The following is a 19,977-nucleotide window of genomic DNA, read 5'->3' on the forward strand; positions in this document are numbered from 1 at the left end:
TTGATCCTTCATCACCCTTCTCCAGGAAGTCAAATTTGGTTGGGCCTATTAATTGTACAATGTGGAAGATGATTGGTTAACATATTTCTATAGATAGGCTTACCTCCGAACCTTAACAATCAACAGGAAAAAGAACTGGGAGGGGCTTTCCTCATAACCTCAATCCCTTTGTTTGGTTCTACTCATCCAGTAACCATGGGCTTTGTTTTTAACCACCAAATAGAAAGTTCAGTAAGTTTGAGATTAAGAACTCTATTTTCGATTGGGATTCTGAATAGGAGATACCTCGCCTGTACTGTTGATTGGAAGAACTTGACCAGCAGACAGTTTTATCACTGATATTCTTTTGCTATGTTGATATATTCTACTCTTCTCTCTAGCTACTGATACCACTCCTCAATGATCATATTATCTCACTCTCATTGGTACAAATATGAGATATCTGTATCAAAATCTTTTATAGGTTTGTGGTATAGAATTGAGAGAGCCATAATGTAATAAACAAAATAGAAAATAAAGAAAGTGGAAGAGAAGAGAAGAAAAGAGAAAAGAGAAAGGAGAAGAATGAGAGACAAAGCTAACTGACCTGCTGGGAGAAAATTCTGACTGACATGTATACACACACACACATTACTACCCCTGTTATGTTAGAATCTAAGTTGTGTTCCCCATCACTTATGAGGGGCAATATAGTCTTTCTTGTAACCAAACTTATTTTGAGATAAATACAGGTGGGTCGACTAGAGAGGACTGATTTTCCTCATCTAGCCGAACCCTTCTTTCTCCTCCTTCTTCTCTTCTTCTTTCTCTTCTTCTTCTCTACTTTAACCTAGAATCGAATAGGGATTTTACATGGTATCAGATCAATAAAACCTAGTTCTCTTTTCCCTTTTTTTCTTCTTTCCTCACTGTTTGTCTTCTTCCTGGGTTCGCCGCCAACCATTTCAGCTTTCTTCGATTTTCTTCTAGCCTGAGTGGAAGCTCGTCAAGAGGCCAAAAAGGAGTAGTCGTTTTGTGGTTTTGGAGGTCAGTATGCCTCCAGTTACTGTGGTGGTGGTCGTTGAGGTGGTGTACTAGATGCCCTCTATTCTGTGATACGAAGAGGGCTGTTTGTGGACAGGTATGAACAGTTTTGTTTTTTGCCCAAATAGTGGATTGTAAATGCTGTGTTTTGGTTCAAAATATTTTTTTGTGGAGGTTTGAAGTGATTAGTATGCATATCAGCCTTGTTCTCCTCTGTTTTTACCTCATATGTGTGCTGAATGTAGGGTTTTTCGACTGCTGAAATTCACAACAGCAGTGGTGTGGTGGTGGTTGTACTGTGTTGAATGGTGTATGGATGATTCTGAATAATTGAAAGTAAAACCTTGTGTCGTGTGGTGGTGTCCATACTTCCTTGTGAGGTGAGCAGATTTAGTTGAAAATGTCGTCAACCAGAGATGGTAGTGACAACAAAACTGGGGTGATGATCTCTCCAGATTATCTAAATGTTCAAATGACATCCACTAAGCTGAATGGTGAGAACTATGTGCCTTGGGCCAAGTCGGTGGAGGCGTTCAAAGGCCAAGAAGAAGGTGAAGCATGTGAGGGAGGAAAAACCTTCCTCTAACTCCTTAGGGTTTAGTGACTGAGAGCAGGAGGATGCTCAAATTATGACATGGTGGTGGAATAGCATGGAGCCAAAAATCAGTATGAACTTTATGTTCCTAGATACAGCTAAAGAGACCTGGGATCATGCTAAGAAACTGTATTCCGGGCAAGACAATACAACTAGGGTGTATCAATTGTACCAAGAGTACTTCAATCTGAAGCAAGGTAGCCAAAGCTTGGAAGAATACTATGCAAGTTTAAGGAATATCCGAAATGAGCTTAATGTGTATCATCCTCTGACACTGGATGTTCAGGTTCAGCAACAACAACGTGAGCAACTTGATGCAATGAGTTTTCTGGTGGGTTTGAAGGCTGAATATGAACCTGTCCGTGTACAAATACTGGGGGGGTCTGCCCTTCCCTCACTTGAAAAAGTGTTTCCCCATCTTAGGAGGACATCTATTGAGTCTATAGAGCATTCTTCTCTCTCAGACAGATCTGGTTTGGTTGTGGCTAGAAGTGGAGGCCATGGAAATAGAGGTGGTGGTGGTGGTGGTGGTTGTTGTGGACTTTCAGGAAACCGAGGTGGCCCCATGTTTAACCGGGCTGGTGGCTAGAGTGGAGGTCAAGACTCAGGGGGGGCCATGGTAAAGGAAGAAGTAATGCTCCTAGGAAGTGTACATATTGTGGATTAGAGGGGGACACTATTAATTTCTGTTATGATTTACATGGTCCACCCAACACTTGGGCTAACCATGTTGTGACTGGGGGCAGTGATACAGTTAGTGAAAATCAAGAAATGGATCAGACTCCCTCCACATCTACTGGTGCTTCTGGAAAGGAGATGGTGAGTGTACCTCATGCAGTATATGAGCAATTCCTTCAGACATCTTCTCAGTAGAACACAACTACCCTTGCTCATTCAAGTATGGCTTGCTTGGCTTCCAAGCCTTCACACTAGATCATTGACTCCGGAGCCTCGGACCATATGTCTGGGACTCCAAATGTATTCTCTTCTCTTTCTCAGTCTTCCACATCTCAAACAGTTACTCTTGCTAATGGTTCTACATCTCCCATTTGTGGTGTTGGTGATGTTGATCTCTCCTTATCTTTATCATCTGTTTTATATGCTCCTAAGTTCCCTTTTAACCTTATGTCTGTCAGTAGATTAACCAAGTCACTTAATTGTTCTATAACCTTTTATCCCTCTTCTTGTGTGTTTCAAGATCTCAAGACGGGGATGAAGATTGATGGAGGGCATGAGGTAGGTGGATTGTATTACCTTGATGGTGGTGGTCCTCCAATAGCCTTTTAGTCGTCTCTTACTCCTCTTCAATGGCACTGCAGACTTGGTCATCCTTCTCTCAAAACTTTGAAGTTGCTGGTTCCTTTTTTGAGTCATCTTTCATCGTTGGATTGTGAATCGTGTCAGCTTGGGAAACATCATAAAGTCTCTTTCAGTCCAAGAGTTGATAGTCGTGTTTTGAGTCCTTTTTCTTTAGTTTATTCTGATGTTTGGGGTCCAATCAAAGTGATGCCATACAATGGCTATAAGTATTTTGTAGTTTTTGTTGATGACTTTTCAAGAATGACATGGATTTATCTTATGAAAGATCGTAGTGAATTGTTCTCCATTTTTCAGAAATTTTAGGCTGAAATACGTACATAGTTTGGTGTTCATATTAAAATTCTTCGCTCCGATAATGCAAAAGAGTACATCTCCACACCATTTCAGTAATACTTAGAGCACCATGGGATAATTCATCAAACCTCATGTTCCTACACTCCACAATAGAATGGTGTAGCTAAACGCAAAAATCGACATCTCCTTGAAACTGCTCGGTCTATGATGCTTAATATGAATGTCCCAAAGCGTTTTTGGAGTGATGCTATCCTCACATCATGTTTTCTCATCAATCGGATGCCCATGTCCATCCTTGGAAGTCAATCCCCCTTCTCCGTGTTGTTTCCCACTTTGTCCCCGTTTCCTCTTACCCCGAGAGTCTTTGGGTGTGTTTGCTTTGTTCAAAATTTGGGTCCCGGTTTAGGCAAGTTAAATGCATGAGCTACTAAGTGTATCTTCCTTGGTTACTCCAGGACTCAGAAAGGGTATAAGTGCTATAACCCTAACTCCCATAAGTCATTTGTGTGCTCCGATGTCACATTCTTTGAATCGGTTCCTTTTTTCTCAGACATTGTGGTTCCTTCTCCTTCCCCTGTAGTTCCTCTTCCTATCCTTGTTGAGGATTCTCTTCCCATGGTCCCCATTCCAATTGCAGTTCCCCCTGTAGTTCTTCCTCCCGTGCCAATTACTACTGAGAGGCCACCAATCAGACAAGTGTATACTCACAGAAGCGCACCGGCCCCTCCTCCAATCCAACCCTCGTCGACAGACCCTATGGTTGCTTCTTCTCCCTCGGACCTTGATCTTCCTATTGCCCTATGGAAAGGTAAACGCACTTGTACTTCTCATCCTATTTCACACTATGTTTCTGTTACTCACCTTTATGCTTCTCATCGCAACTTTATATCATTGCTATCATCTGTTTCCATTCCCAAGACTGTCCAGAAAGCCCTTACCTCCCCAGGGTGGTGGCAAGCAATGAAATAGGAACTATCTGCTCTACAACACAACCATACGTGGGAACTCACTACTCTTCCTCCTGCTAAACATGTTGTTGGGTGTAAGTGGGTCTACACAGTGAAGTATCTCCCAAATAGCAATTTGAAATGATTGAAGGCCAGGTTAGTGGCCAAGGGCTATTCTCAATTGTACGGTGTGGACTATATGGAGACATTTTCTCCTATGGCTAAAATTGGTTCAGTTCGGGTGTTGATTTCCTTAGTTGCTATGTATGATTGGCCTCTTTTGCAACTAGACATTAAAAATGCCTTCTTGCATGGTGATCTCATTGAGGAGGTGTATATGGAGCAACCACCAGGGTTTGTTGCTCAGGGGGAGGATGGTAAGGTTTGTAGACTCAAAAAGGCAATTTATTGACTGAAACAATCTCCACAAGCATGGTTTGGCAGGTTTAGTGAAGTAGTAAAAAACTTTGGGATGAAATAGTGTCAGGTAGACCATTCTGTGTTCAGCCATGACTCAAAATATGGGAAAATCTTGCTAGTGGTGTATGTGGTTGATATTGTCATAACTGAAAGTGACAGTAATGGGATTGACAGGTTGAAGAAATTTCTACAAGACCACTTCAATATGAAAGCTTTGGGTAAGCTGAAGTACTTCCTAGGAATAGAAGTTGCAAGGTCAAGACATGGAATTAATGTCAAAGAAAATATGTTCTTGACCTACTTGAAGAAACAGGGTTGTTAGGTGCTAAACCAGCAGAGACTTCTATGGAACTGAATGTCAAGTTCAGTGTTGATGCAGGTGGGGAGTTTGATGATCCTGGAAGATACAGGAGGTTGGTGGGAAAGTTGAATTATCTGACTATTACCCGATTAGATATATCATTTGTTGTGAGTATGGTGAGCCCGTTTATACAACATCCTCGGATTCCTCATTGGGAAGCAGTTCTAAGGATTGTCAGGTACCTAAAGGGTGCTCCAGGCCGTGGTTTGCTATATAAAAGTGGAGGGCCCCTTGAGATAGTAGGGTATACAAATGCTGCTTGGGATGGTTCTGTATTAGACAGGAGATCAACTACAGGGTATTGTACCTTCCTTGATGGCAATCTTGTAACTTGGAAGAGCAAGAAACAAACAGTGGTGGCAAGGAGTAGTGCAGAAGCTAAGTATAGAGTTGTGGCTCATACCACATGTGAACTGGTATGGTGAAGAACTTGCTACAAGAGATGGGGTTCTCAGTTGATAAACCTATGGGACTATACTGTGATAACCAAGAAGCTGTTCACATCTCTTCCAATCCAGTCTTCCATGAGAGAACCAAGCATATTGAGGCTGATTGTCACTTTGTAAGAGAGAAAGTGATTAGTGGAGTGATAACCACATCTCATGTGAGCTCGGGAAATCAATGGGCAGATCTCTTTACAAAGGGATTGTCTCGAGGCAGAGTAGATTATATTTGTGACAAGTTGGGACTATATGACATATACTTCCAACTTGAGGGGGAGTGTTAAGAGTTCACAGAACAGGGGTATTTTGGTCATTTGGGTGTATCTGTGTGAGAGTGAAAGGTATGTTTTATTCAGGTCTAAGTTGTGTGCCCCATCACTTATGAGGGGCAATATAGTCTTTCTTGTAACCAAAATTATTTTGAAATAAATACAAGTCGACTAGAGAGGACTGATTTTCCTCATCTGGTCGAACCCTTCTTCTCCTCCTCTTCTTCTTTCTCTTCTTCTTTTCTACTTTAACCTAGAATCGAATAGGGATTTTACAAGTTACGATTAAGAATTTGAGTATTCTTTTTATGCTAATGAAATGTCAGAAGTACCCTTCATCATCAATACTACTTACAACATAAATAAGCATGGAACTCCACTTGTTAAACATATTACACACTTCAACACTCCCCTAAAGCTGGTGTATATATATTATATAGACCTAGCTTGCTAGTAATGAACCCCATATATACACCGGCTTGAACAAAGTGGGAAAAAAATGGAGAGTAACTTCAAAAATAGAGTAACCATATCACAATGCTGAATCTTCTCTTGAACAACTTGGAGATCAAAGTGTAATCACTGAATAAGCTATGACCCACGGAGTAACATAGTTACTGTGTGGATTTTACATAAATATGTATCTGTTACATGCATCTACCCTTTTATCTGGATGGATCGTGGACCTCTTCTAAATTATTGCCTTTTACATCCACGCAGTAGGCAAATAGTTTACCTTCAATTAGGTATCGTTCTTGGTACATATCCTAGGTGAAAATTGATCCGAGGAGACGCTATTACCATCCTCATCTTTGGAGACAATTTATGTAACTGCATCTATTTGTAGACTGCTTATGAAACAATAGCCTTAACTTTTGCGGAATTCATGTAAAACATGTGTTCTATCTTACCTCCGAACACCATGATACAGGAAGTGTTTGATTATGACACCTTCTCAGCGGATGACATTATGGGGGACGCTGTGGTTGATATCCAGCCATTGATCACAGCTGCAACTTCGTTTGGAGATGCAAGTAAGTTTGCAGATATGCAAATTGGAAAATGGTTAAAATCACATGACAATGCCCTCATCGATGATAGTTCCATTAACATTATTGATGGAAAGGTGAAACAAGAGATGGCACTCAAGCTTCAAAATGTGGAATGTGGAGAGCTAGAACTAGAGTTAGAGTGGCTGCCTCTGAACAACTAGCTTCACCAATGTTAATTTGTCCATACCATCTATTATTGAATAGTTTCTGAGTTATTTATGAAATATAATATTTGTCTTATGTATTCGCTGTTTTTTTTTCCTTAAATATATTCGTTTACCTTTTCCTGTAAATGCTATTTATTATTGTATAGAAGTGCATTCTTTGAATTAATTATAAAATATAATATTTGTCTTTATGTATTTGCTTTTTTTTATTTCCTTTTCATGTATTCATTAACCTTTTCCCTGTAATTTGCATCATTGTAGAATCTTTTCTTCCATAGTCGAACTCGGCGTTAGCGGTTGCTTTAGTATGGTCCCTTTAGGCCAAATTCAAAGCAATATTTGAAGACTTATTTCATTAAAAAGAAAAATGCATATCATGATGAAGATTCAGGATAGAGGAAATCTAACCAATTCAGACATTGTTGTTTTGTGAAAAAGGGAAACATGGAGAGGTGGAATGGCCTGGTTTTAGTGGCACGAACACGGTTGTTAGGCCTGACTAATTCTTTCTAAGGCCATGTTTAGGAGTGCTTAAAAATAAGTGTTTATTTGGGCCATTAAGCACTTTGTATTTGAGACATAAGTCTGAAATAAGTGCTTATTTTAAAAATAAGCGTTTATTTTTTAAGCCCAAATTTTCAGGTTTTTTATAGTAAGTGCTTATAAAATTTTTCTTCCAAAATTATTCCTATTTGAATTTTAAAATACTAATAAAATTACCCCAATTAAATTTTATAAAAATACTTTTATGCAAGGTTCAAGTATTGACACGTATCAGTTCATATTGGCCGATATGTATATCGTTCTGGGAGCTCCCTGATATGCCCCTTTAGAGGGTGTATCGGGATTTTGACCGATTCAGGGGGTGGAGCCTTAAACCGTTCCCCTGAACCAATTTTGAAAAAAAGTATCGATATCGCCGAATATGCCCCTAACAACATATCAGACGTATCGATATTTTGAACCTTGCTCTTATGAAAGCACTTTTACAAAAGCACTTCTATATAAGTACTTTTACAAAAGCACTTTTAAAAAAGTACTTTTATGAAAACATTTTTATGAAAGCACTTTTATGAAAGTACTTTTACGAAAGAACTTTTATAAAAGTACTTTAACGAAAGCACTTTTAGAAAATAATTTTATAAAGTCCTTTCGTAAAAGTACTTTTGTAAAAATGTTTTCATAAAAGTGCTTTCGTAAAAGTACTTTTATAAAAGTTCTTTCATAAAAGTACTTTCATAAAAGTGATTTTGTAAAAGTGTTTTCATAAAAGTGCTTTTGTAAAATGCTTTCAAAGTGTATATTTTGAAAATTTAAAAGAAAATGAAAGATAAAATAATCACAAATGATTATTTAAGTGTTTATTAGAGAAAAAACTATCAAACGCCCAATATAAAATAAGCACTTGAAAAAGTTGGGTGCCAAATACAAATAAGTGTTTATTTGAATGAAAAAGTTAGGCCCCAAGCATGGCCTAAATTGAACTAAGTAATAATTTTACATCATAATTATTATGTTAAGGTACACGTCAGGAGTTTGTTGGATCAAAGAAGTATGAAATCTATACATCATTTTTTCCCCTTGTTGATTCCACATCTATGAGGGAGCCTCTATCATAAAATCCATTAATCAATATTGTGAAGCTTTTGTAAATCTGAGATCTATTTTAGTAGAAGTACGTGCTTAAGGCTGAAAAAAAATCATGGCCAAATAGCTAAGCCTTAAGCTTACCTCTAATCAGGAGCCAATCTTGGGCTTGTCTCTCACCAAAGAAAATCTAAAAGGGAGCTGTTTGGTTATAGTAGTGAGAGATTCACCCAAAGAGCAATTAACTTGCAATCTTCTTTCTCTTAGGCTAGAAGATAAGTCTTAATCAAATCAGTGGTGGAAGTAATTCCTTCTCATGCATTGTCTTGTTTCTTAATCCTAAAAGAAATTTGCAATTAAGGCTAAGTTTGGAAAGAGTACAAATACAAATATGTAGAGTGCAAAACTATGTATTTTTTGGTATATTTTGTATGTATTTGTATTGTACATACTTTAGTGAGACAATCAACCAACTAATCTTCAGACCTCACAAAAGGTAATCTTTCCATTGATAACTCTTTCTCTAATGGAGTGCCTTTAACTTTCATATGATTTTTAGGATCTTATTGAATTGGATTGTAGGCTATATTTTTGGCAGCTTTGTTGTCATAATATAACATTATTGAAGCCTTAATTTGTACTCCCATTTCTATCAACAAGCTCTTCAATGATAACAATTTAGAAACTCCATGAGCCATAAGTTTGTACTCTGCCTCTATACTACATTGGGCCACAACAGATTGCTTCTTCTCCAAGATACAACATTACTACCCACCAAGGTACAATAACCAGAAGTAGAGTGCCTATCATCAATAGAACCAACTTAGTTAACACCAAAATAGGCTTTAACCTTGAGATGCCCATGATCAGAATACAACATTCCTTTTCCTAGACACCACTTCAAATAGGCAAGTGTTCTATTCATTACTTGCATATGAGAAGATCTAGGTTATGCATATATTAACTGACCACACTCACAGCATATAATATATCAGGTAAACATAAGTAGAGAAGACGACCAAAAAGTCTTTGAAACACACCTAACTAGAGTTTTAGTTGGTTTACAATTTTCTTACTTCCTAAAGCAAATCAAGAACATATTTCCTTTAAGAAATACTAGTAATTAAGCACATGTGTTGCACGTGAGAATTTTTTCTTCATACTAATTACTTGAAGTTTAGATATATCATAGTTGTTGCCACGCGGTTTGGCCGAGGGCAATGAGGTAAATTTACTCTTCAAGTTTTGAGCATGGTACAAGGACTTCGAGGCTTCGGAAGAGGTTGACCGAAGCCGAGGACAGTAAACCGAGGCAAGGACTACAGTAGTTGAGGGCTACGGTAGTCGAGGACTACTGGCTGAGGCGAGGTCCCTGGCGACCTGAGGCACTGCAAGACAGAGAGTGTTAGAGGTCTCGGGGTGGATACTCGAGGTGGAGGCTCCGATGTTCAAGTTAGTACGAGGTGTGGAGTTGGGGAGAATGTGAGAGTGCTCCTGGAGAAAGTCCTTGGATGCACCAAATCTCCCAGAATTAATGCTTGGTAGATAATATGCGTACAGGAAGTAAATGAGTGAGTAAATGTTGGAGTTACACTGTTCTGACCCCTTTTCAAGGGCAGTTACCTCTTATTTATACTCGAGTGTGTTGGTGGTAGGTAGAGATAAATGCCTCGGATGAGAGTCATACGAGGTCAGACTGCAGGCCCTGGCGGTACGTCAAATAGTTATGTGATTGGCTCTGTACAAAGGCAACAAGGTCGCCTACCGTGGCTAACGTTAGCAGGCGTTAGTGGGCTGGGCCAAGCTAACCCACATCACTTGCCCCCCACTCCTGAGACCGAGGTGAGGCCTTGGCTTTTGCCCATAATAAGGGTGGTCGTCAAAATGAAGCTTCGACTTCGGTCATCAGGAATAGCAAGAGCGAGGGTTGCTACAGGCGGGCCTTTCGGTTCGCTCGGTGGGTTGCTACGGGCGGTCTCTACAGCTCACCCGATGTTGTTTCACCTTCCGAGGGGATGCGCTAGGAGGTACGGTGAGACTGGTTTACAAGAGCGAGGGACTCCCACGTTCGTTGAATCTACATTGATCTGAACCGTCGTTTCGTTTTTTGAGGGATTGCTCTAGGGGGCTCCCGTGACCGTTGGATCTGCGCCGATCTGAACCATTGCCTTGGGCATCATTTCGTCTTTCAAGGGCCTGCACTAGGTGGCACATCGCGGTTGGATGGCAGGAGTGGATTAGTTTTAGTCGTCGGATTTGGAGAAATCTTGGCCATTCATTTTCATTTAAAAAGGGGCCCTAGCAGTGCCTTTCTTCTCCATTTGGACTTAGACCCCCTTGCTCTTAAGTGAGCGCAACTCCCTAACTCCCAAGTCTCCATAACTCCTTTGCCCCTTTCTTACTTCGGGACACTCCATCATTTTTAGGTAATCTTGCGATGTCGTTTTCAGACTCTGGTCCCGAGTGCCATGAACTCCCGAACATCTCAGAAGGGAGCTCTCTTGCAACCTCCTCTCCCTTATCTTCTCTAGGTTCCTTAGTTGTAGTCCCCCATCGACGGGAGGTGGCTGTTTTGAGGGAGAGACTAACCTTGGGGGGTAACGAAGGCAGTCGTCGGGGACGTGACTCTCCTCATGAAAGCGCTGCATCGGCGTTGCCAAGGGAGCCTGAGGGATCTCCTCTCTGAGGATGATACCACGAAACTCTTCACTGGACTAGTAGGGGGGAGTGTTGCCCGAAGGGTGGTTGATGCAGGCGTCCCACATTCGGAGTTTGATAGCTCCTTGGACGTATGCCAGGTTAAATCCCTGGTGAAGAGGTTCCATATACCTCGATCTTATAGCTTGAGGGTCCCTGATATGGGTGATAGGCCGTGGACCCCTGAGGAGGGGGAAATCTATATCTACCAGCAATTTTTAGAGTCTGGTCTTAGGTTTCCCCTCCTGACCTTAATCTTTGAACTGCTAGAGTGGTACGACATCACTATCAACCAGCTCATACCTAACGCCCTCAGGACCATCATGGCAATGATGGTGTGGGCTCGACTCAGGGGCGTGGAGTTGACGTTGAAACTATTCCACATCATGTTCATGCCGAGGAAGCACACTTCCGAGGCCAACATGTACTACTTCCACCCAAGGAGAGGGAAGTCGGTGCACAACCCCTCTTCCGTTCATGGGTGGAAGGACATGTTCTTCTACGTCTCCTGCCCCAAGGGCTAGTGCTTCAGGTCTGATTGGGGGGAGGCCCGGGTCGTCATCGAGAGATGTCCCCCACCGCTCTAAGATGAAGAGGCTGCAACAATGGCTCATCTACTTGTGATGGGGACATTCCAAGCGAAGCCGTTGGTGGAGGAGGTCCCCCTAGTCTTCGTTGGGATTAGCCCAGTCCCCCCTCGATAAGAGAGGTTTCGTAGATAGTGTGTCTTCCACGTTCCTTTCTTTTTCTTTTTGCTGATGTGCTAACTGCTTTCTTTTGCTTTTTCATAGAAGTGCCAATGGACGTCAAGGAGCGCTTGCTGGCAAAGGCCCAAGCAAAGCAGGCCGAGAAGAAGACCGGTGAACAAACATCGAAGAGGCCTGGCAACGAGGTTGCCCCCCTACCCCAAGAAAGGGGGGGATTCGCAAGTACTCGCCAAAGGGAAGCAGACGGTGGTGGCACCGAAGAGGATGGTGGAGTTGCCGAAGAAGCCCACCACCGGAGGGGAAGTGCCTAAGAAGCCCACCACTAGGTAAGAGGTGCCGAAGAGGACCACGGAGGGGCCCAAGGTGGGAAAGAAGAGGCATGCTGAAGATGCACTGAGGTAAGATGTTCTTCAATGCTTCACCGTGTGTATGTTCATTTTATTTGTTTTTTGTTTTTGCTGATCGGTTTTGTGGCAGGCCTATCTACACTTTGTGGCTTGGGGGACCGGACAAGGCTTGCCATGGGCTGCGTCAACAAGGCCGAGAAGGAGAAGAAGGCCGCGGAGGAGAAGCTCCAGAAGGTAACCGTTGCCGCTGAGGAGAAGCACCAGAAGTTCCACAAGGCGCTTCTGGACAAAGAATCATTTCGGGACCGCCGAGAAGTTCAGTTGCAAAAGGCACGACAAGGGCTCTCAAAAGAGCAGATGGAGCGAGTAAGGTTGGAGAGTATCACCACAGAGGTGGAAAGATGGACTGCTGAAGCCCTAAAGAGAGCTACTGAGGCCCTAGCTTCGGCGGAGAAGTCAAAGAAGGCAGCGGCCAAGGCAATGGAGACGTACAAGAAGTCTTCCGATTACCTAGACGCGTTGGCGAAGTACGCTTCACCATCTTACCTCGACGGCATAGAGGACACTAAGACAACACTCCTATTGGTGCTACCGGATTTTGATGTCCAGGGACTGCAGGTGATCCCCGACTCTCCTGTCGAAGACATCGTTCCTCCTCTGGTCCATGACGAGGCGCAGGCGTAGACTTCCCACCTTGTCACTGAACTCACCAGTAGGTCCTCGTGGACCAGGCTTTGCACCAGGACCCCTAAAAGATGATTGTTAGTCAGGCGGGAATCCTCCCTTCTTATTTTGTGTACACTGTGTTTTGTGTATGTTGTTTCTTTCCTTCTTCTCTCTTTTCTTTTCTTCTCTCTCTTTTTTTGTATATGAGAGGTCCTTGCCCATCCGAAAGGTTGAAACTACGATACACAAGGCACATACGATTCAGCCGCAACATTCGTTTATTTGCACGCTCATCTCGGCTTGTCTGAATATTGGAAGCCGAGGTGAAGCTCGCTTGGCCTCTAAGTCCCGTGCTATCTCAGGCAAGGCCAAAGAGACCTGGCACTTTGGCCGAGGTCCGGGGCCAAAGTATGCCGCCGAGGTACTTGGGTGGATGAAGAGCTACAGCGGAGTAGCACCTTCGGTCTGCAACTCCCTTGACTAGTTCTTACCAAGTGATCTCTCGGGGGAGGCCGAGGTGTTCCATCGATGAAGTTGAGGGCTCTGCCTTGTTTTCTTTGTGCTAAATGTAGATAGCCGAGGTGGTCACCAGACTCCAAGGTGACAAGGTGACAAGGTGAAGTGAAGAGGAACTTTGCTTCATTCATTCATTACTTTTATCAAAAGGTTACATTCATATGTAATACATCTGGAGGTTCTCCAAGTTCCACGTCCGAGGGATGGGTCTTCCATCTAAATTTTCCAGTTGAAATGTGTTGGGGCCAAGGGCCTACTTGATACGGTAGGGGCCTTCCCAGTTGGGGCCCAGATTCCCTACTCCAGGTTTGGGAACCATGACCTTCCTGAGGACAAGGCCTCCCTCTTTGTAGTGTCTTTCTTTTGACCTGGAGTTGTAGTAGCGGGCCACTCACTACTGATAGGCAGTCATCCTTATCTATGCTTTCTCTCGGCCTTCTTCTAGTAGGTTTAGATTTGCTTTGAGTGCCACGTCATTCCTATCCTCAGTATACCCTTGGACCCGAAGCGTTGGTTGGCCAATCTCCGTTGGGATCACTACTTCCATGCTGTAGGTCAGACTGAAGAGAGTTTCTCCCGTCGTTGTCCAAGGTGTGGTTCGATACGCCCAGAGGACGCTGGGTAGTTCATTGGCCCATAGGCCTTTAGCTCTATCCAGCCTAGTCTTTAGCCCGTCCAAGATGGTCCTGTTTGTGACATCGGCCAACCCATTCGTCTAGGGGTACCCCATCGAGGCGTACTATTGCCTGATGTCGAAGGAGGTGCACCATTCTTGGAATTTAGCATCGTCAAACTGTTTTCCATTGTCCATGACCAACATGTGGGTAAGGCCGAAGCGAGAAATGATGTTCTTCCAAAAGAAGCTTTGAATTGCCCCCGCAGTGATAGTGGCTAAGGGCTCAACTTCTACCCATTTAGTGAAGTAATCCACAGCAATGACGAGGTACTTCCTGCCTCCCGTAGCCTAAGGGAAGGGGCCGAGGAGATCCATCCCCCACTTGGCGAAGGGCCAAGGGCTGCTGAGGGCTGAGAGGGTGGTCACTTGTTGATGGCAGAGGTTGGCATGTCTTTGACATTGATCACATTTTCGCACCAGCTCGGCTGCATCCTTGTGAAGTGTTGGCTAGATGTACCCTTGCCTTAGAGTTTTCTGGGTTAGGGTCCAACCGCCGAGGTGATTGTCGCAGATGCCTTTGTGAATATCCCAGAGCACGTTCTCGCCCTCCCCCTATGGAGGCATCGGAGGTAAGGCAACATGAAGGACCTCCTATACAACTTTCCTTCTAGCAAAGTGTAGTGCGTTGTCTGTTGTCTGAGTTTCCTGGCTTCGTTCCTGTCATCGGGTACCCTTTCTGTCAGTAGGAAGTCAATGATAGGATTCATCCAAGACGGTTCGACTTCCATGGGTAGGATTTGGATCTCTTCTATGGAGGGTCGGGCTAGTCTTTCCATGCGCACAATGTGGTTGAGGGTCGCATCCGAGGTGCTCACCAATTTGAAGAGGGCATCAGCTCGGGAGTTCTCGGCTCGTAGGAATTGCTGCAGAGAGAGGCGTTGGAAGTGGCATGCCAACTCTTGAACTTTGACGAGGTACTTAGCTATGCTTTGTTCTCTGGCCTCGTACTCACTGTTGACTTGGTTCACCACCAGCTACGAGTCGTTGAGGACTTTGACGTGCTTGGAGACGAGGTCTCAAGCGATCTACAACCCCACCAAGAGGGATTCGTACTCGGCTTTGTTGTTGGATGCAGGGAACTCGAATCTCAACGCATACTCTATGACGGCATTGTCGGGGGTGAGGAGAATGAGGCCCGCTCCACTCCCTTTGGCATTAGATGAACCATCGACAAAAAGTCTCCACGCGGGGGGGACCTCCTTGGTCGGTGGTGCTTCTTCTGGCTCATCTTCACGAGGCTGGCTGAGGGGCTTGCTAAAAGTCCTTTCTGCTACAAAGTCAGCCAAAACTTGAGCTTTGATCGTGGGCCTCGGCTGGTACTATATGTCAAACTCCAACAATTCTATTGCCCACTTAATCAGGCGTCCTGAAGTCTCTAGCTTGGCGAGGATGGCCCTAAGGGGCTGATTTGTTAGGACTACTATGGAGTGGGCTTGGAAATACAGCCTGAGTTTTCTGGCAGAGGTGACGAGGGTGTAAGCTAGCTTTTCCACTTTGGGGTACTAGGTCTCAACGCCGTTGAGGACCTTGCTGACATAGTATATGGGTCTCTGAACTTCGTCATCATTCACTATGGCCGAGCTAACGGCCTCGTCCCTGGATGATAAGTATAAATACAAGGTTTCTCTTTAACACCGGTCAAGCGAGGAGTGGGAGTGAGGCAAGGTACAGTTTAAGCTCGTCGAAGGCACGTTGGCATTCTTCCATCCACTGGAAATCTTTCAGCTTCTTGATGGCGTAGAAGAAGGGAAGGCGGCAGTCTGCCAATTTCGACATAAAGCGGTTGAGGGCGACTGTTCTACCAGTGAACCTTTGAGTCTCCTTCACTGACCGAGGAGGTGCCATGTCTAGTATGGCCTGTACCTTGCTTTGGTTGGCCTCGATTCCCCTTTGAGTGACGACAAAGCCTAAGAATTTCCCTGAGGTAACCCCGAAGGCACACTTGCTCGGGTTGAGCTTCGTGGGTCGGGTTGGGTCGGTTTACTGGGGTTTTCCCAACCGACTCGACCTGGTGGGGTTACCTGAGATGGAAACCAAAACCAACCTAGTGTTAAGTGATGAACTTACAATTTATCTATAATTTTTGAGGACTTTAGCATGGATTTTTATGCCGGTTTTATTAATTTTTGCCTTAATTTAGCTTAATGCTAAGAATAAGTTCAGGGATAATCAATCCAAGAAAAGGAAGGAAAAAGGCAAGAAAAGAAGGTTCAAAAAGACCAATTTCAGTCCAGCCCGGTCATGGAAGCAAGAGAGAGCACTTCGGCCCAAAAAGAGCAAGTGAATTCCTTGAGAAAACCCAAGAAAATAAAGCCTAGCTATGAAGAGAATTCGGCCCAGCAAGGAAGGCCCATTTTTAGCCCAAATAACAGCCTAGAGTGTAGCCCACATGAGCTCAAAAGCAAGCTAAGTTGTAGCCCAAATAGCAGCCCAAAGGGAGCTAGGGGCGGCAACTTCTAGGAGTTTCTTGAAGAGAAGGAGGGAGCACTCTAGAAGGTTCATGAGGGGTGTAATACACCCCATTCTAGAGGCTTCAAGAAGGGGCAAGAGCCCCCTTGAAAAACTATATAAGGAGGCCTCTAGGAGGGGAGAAAGTTGTTCAATTGCTTGAGAGGAAAGCTCTCCCACTCTTAGAGGTTCGGCCACCTTGAGAGAAGAGAAGAGAAGAAGGCTAGGCGCAAGGAAGAAGAAGAAGAAGGGCTGAAGGAAGTTCAAGACAAGCAAGCTAGAAGAAGAAGGTGAGTTCGAATTGAGAGTTTGTGATTCAAAGATCTTCTGTAATAAATCATTTGTAGTTTCATTCTCTTTTGATTTGAATTCAGTTTCTTAGTTATATGTTCTTTCTTCTTTCTCCTTGTTTCCATTCTTCCTTGATGTATTTCAGCTTGTAAAATTTCAGTTCAGCAATCTAATTCTTTTTTATTCATTCAAATGGTCATGCATTGTATTTGAAGTTTCTTGAATAAGGGTGTGATTGTAGATTAATTCGGCCAACTAACCTTCAAAACTCAGATCTGAATTCTCAGATCTGAGATTGCAAGATCTGAATTGCTTGAAAGAGAATTCAGATCTACAATTTTCAGATTGGGCGAATTAATCTTCAGCTTGGAATTCCTAGAGTGCTTGAGAGAGACTCTAGGAATTCAGATCTACTATTCAAGAACTGAATTGAGTGCAAGGTTAGAGATAACTTGCACAATTCAGTTGGTGATCAATTCAGATTTGAATTGATGCCTTAGAAGTGTTTGAAGAAATGCATGCATGAGGATTAGATTCTTGCTAGAGATAGAAGAACCGTCACTCATGCATAGGATGAACATGCACTTGAGAGAGGCTGTTCATGACCTTGGGGTTTCACCAAACCAAGGCTCAATCATGATTCATTCGAATGATCCAAATTGATAGATTGCTGAATTCTGAGATTGACATTTACTGCTTACTCTTCTAACCTGAATTGAAGGCAATTGGACCAATGATTTAGATAGATTTTAATTTAGGATTTCTTAGCTTTCATTAGAGTTTTGATTTATTTGTTGATCAGATAAGAAATGTTCAATTTAGTATTGGTAATTGTTTCCTAAATCCTCGTGGGAACGATACTTCACTCACTACTTTATTACTTGAACGGCTAGTGCACTTGCTAGTGTCACAATGAGCCACACATCAAGTTTTTGGCGCCGTTGCCGGGGATTTAGAGAAGCAATATTAGGAAACATTGAGCATTCTTAATCTGATCTCATTCAGCATTGCATTCATAGTTGGGTTAATTTGCTAACTTTTTCATTTCAGCTTGGACTGCAACTGCTGTACTCATGTAGTTATGTTTCTTCTTTCTTAAGTAGATTACTCTCTTTTTCTGGTTTCAGTTTCATTTTAATAAAGGCATATTTGATTTCTATTCAATCTTGGTGTTGTTCCTTTCAAAAAGAATAAAGAAAAAGAAAAAAATTCACATAAACATGAGTGTTGCAGATCTGAGTTGCATTCGGCACTCAGATCAGCAGATTTCAGATCTGCAGCACTCAGCCGAAAAGAGTTGCTTGTGTTTCAGATTTTATTATTCTTTTCTTTCATTACAAAAAGAAAAAAAAAACAAATGAATGAAAAAAGGGGGAGATCTTTTGAACAACCAGAGGAGCAATTGAGAATTCGGATCAGAACTCAGATCTGAGTTCAGATCTGAATTCTGCTATTGCAGATCTGCAACAGTTCAGATCTGAGTTCCTCTGAACTCAGACCTGAACTGATGAAATTTTGAGGGGAATTGGGTGTCATCACCACCCCAATTCACCCTAGGGCACTTCTGCTATTCCCCAAAAACAATTTGGTAGCAATAACTGAAGGTAAGGCAATTGAGAATTCAGATCCAAACTCAGACTTGAGTTCAGATCTGAATTCTGCTGTTACAGATCTGCTCAGTTCAGATCTGAATTCCTCTGAACTCAGATCTGAACCGATGCAAGTTTGAGGTGAATTGGGTGCCATCACTACCCCAATCCACCCTAGGATACATCCAACCTGCCTCAAGGGTGAATGGATAGCAAGGAATGAGAGAAATTCAAATCTGAAATGCAGTTGATATGATGTGAGGACTGAACTGATACAGAGCATACTATGAATTCTGGGTGGACTGAATTCTTGGCTTTACCCACTTGTAACCGAGCTACATTAGCTAAGGAGGTGTATGTTTGGATTGAATAATTGTTATGCCTCAGATATTTAAGAAAAATTAGCACTTTCCAAGTATTTCTTTTAGCATTCAGATCTGTAGCAGGGCTGCTATAGTGCAACAGTTAGCAGACCTGATTTCAGATTTCTACAAAAGTTGTATGGGCCGAATAGCTTGCAATACCAAACATTGCAGACCCAATTTTCAGGTCTTAGCAAGTGTTTGATATGCATCAGCTATACAGGTTTGAGCTTCAATTGTAGAGTTTTTAACCCAAGCCTAACTCAGGACTGGTTTTAGTTTATTTCAGATCCTTTTAAATTTTTTTTTTTCAGATCAGATCTGATTTCAGCCCTAAAGCATCACAGAATTGATTTCAACCTTAATGGATGTATATTGTAGTGTATACCAATGAGTGTGTATGAGATATCCAGCTCAGATCTGAATTATTATTTATTAGTTTCTCTAGACTAACAATACCAAAGACTTGTAGATCTGAACTCAGATCTAAATTGGGTCTGAATTCAGATGTTGCAATCGATGGATGTAGATAAAGGAACCTTGAATAAGATGATTGGTTTAAATCTGCTTTTAGTATAATCGGCTTCATTTATTCATGATAGGATGTAGGTTTTGTATTCCAATACTTCACTTTACATTTTCAGTGTGATAGGATTAGTTATTTATTTTCTTTTGTGAATATTGGCATTTTTATTGCTTTGACTTTAACAGTTTATGACAAGCAGACCTGAACTGGAAGAGATCCTTTACGACCCGGAGATTGAACGGACTCTCCGTGTCCGTTTGAGAGCTGCTAAGCAAGTCAGACAAGAAGCACAAGAAATGGCTGAACAAAGAACTATGATGGATTATGCCAAGCCTACCCTCACCGGGACTGTCTCTAGCATTATCAGGCCAACTATTGCTGCCAATAACTTCGAAATTAAACCGGCCATAATCCAAATGATACAAAATACGGTTCAGTTTTGTGGTATGGCCCATGAGGATCCGAATGCCCATATTGCTAACTTCATGGAAATCTGTGACACCTTCAAACACAATGGGGTAAGTGATGATGCCATCCGGCTGAGGTTATTCCCATTTTCTTTGAAGGATAAAGCCAAAGCTTGGTTGAACTCATTACCGGCAGGATCTATAGCCACATGGGACGAAATGGCCAGCCGTTTTCTCTCTAAATATTTTCCCCCTTCTAAAACTGCT

The 19,977-nt window shown here is 42.6% G+C and overlaps 2 protein-coding genes across 10 annotated transcripts in view; one reads left to right on the forward strand and one right to left on the reverse strand.

Annotated features, from left to right (window-relative positions):
• Positions 1-6,718, reverse strand: part of LOC148860727 (uncharacterized) — a 79,322-nt gene extending 72,604 nt beyond the window's left edge. Inside the window, exon 1 of the mRNA XM_088986106.1 lies at positions 6,584-6,718. Coding sequence (XP_088842232.1) covers positions 6,584-6,596 — 13 coding nt within the window. The 5' untranslated portion in view covers positions 6,597-6,718. The remainder of the gene's footprint in view (positions 1-6,583) is intronic.
• LOC148860726 (ADP-ribosylation factor GTPase-activating protein AGD12-like) overlaps positions 1-7,082 on the forward strand; it is a 102,827-nt gene extending 95,745 nt beyond the window's left edge. For all 9 annotated transcript variants that reach the window (XM_088986101.1, XM_088986100.1, XM_088986098.1 and 6 more), the window contains one exon: positions 6,604-7,082. In XM_088986101.1, the coding sequence (XP_088842227.1) occupies positions 6,604-6,885 (282 nt within the window). In that variant the 3' untranslated portion in view covers positions 6,886-7,082. The remainder of the gene's footprint in view (positions 1-6,603) is intronic.
• The last annotated feature ends 12,895 nt before the right edge of the window (positions 7,083-19,977 follow it).

This window comes from Nelumbo lutea, chromosome 4 (genome assembly GCF_056320005.1).
Source record: "Nelumbo lutea isolate HS-2025 chromosome 4, American lotus-T2T, whole genome shotgun sequence".
In the NCBI taxonomy this organism is placed as follows: Eukaryota; Viridiplantae; Streptophyta; class Magnoliopsida; order Proteales; family Nelumbonaceae; genus Nelumbo; species Nelumbo lutea.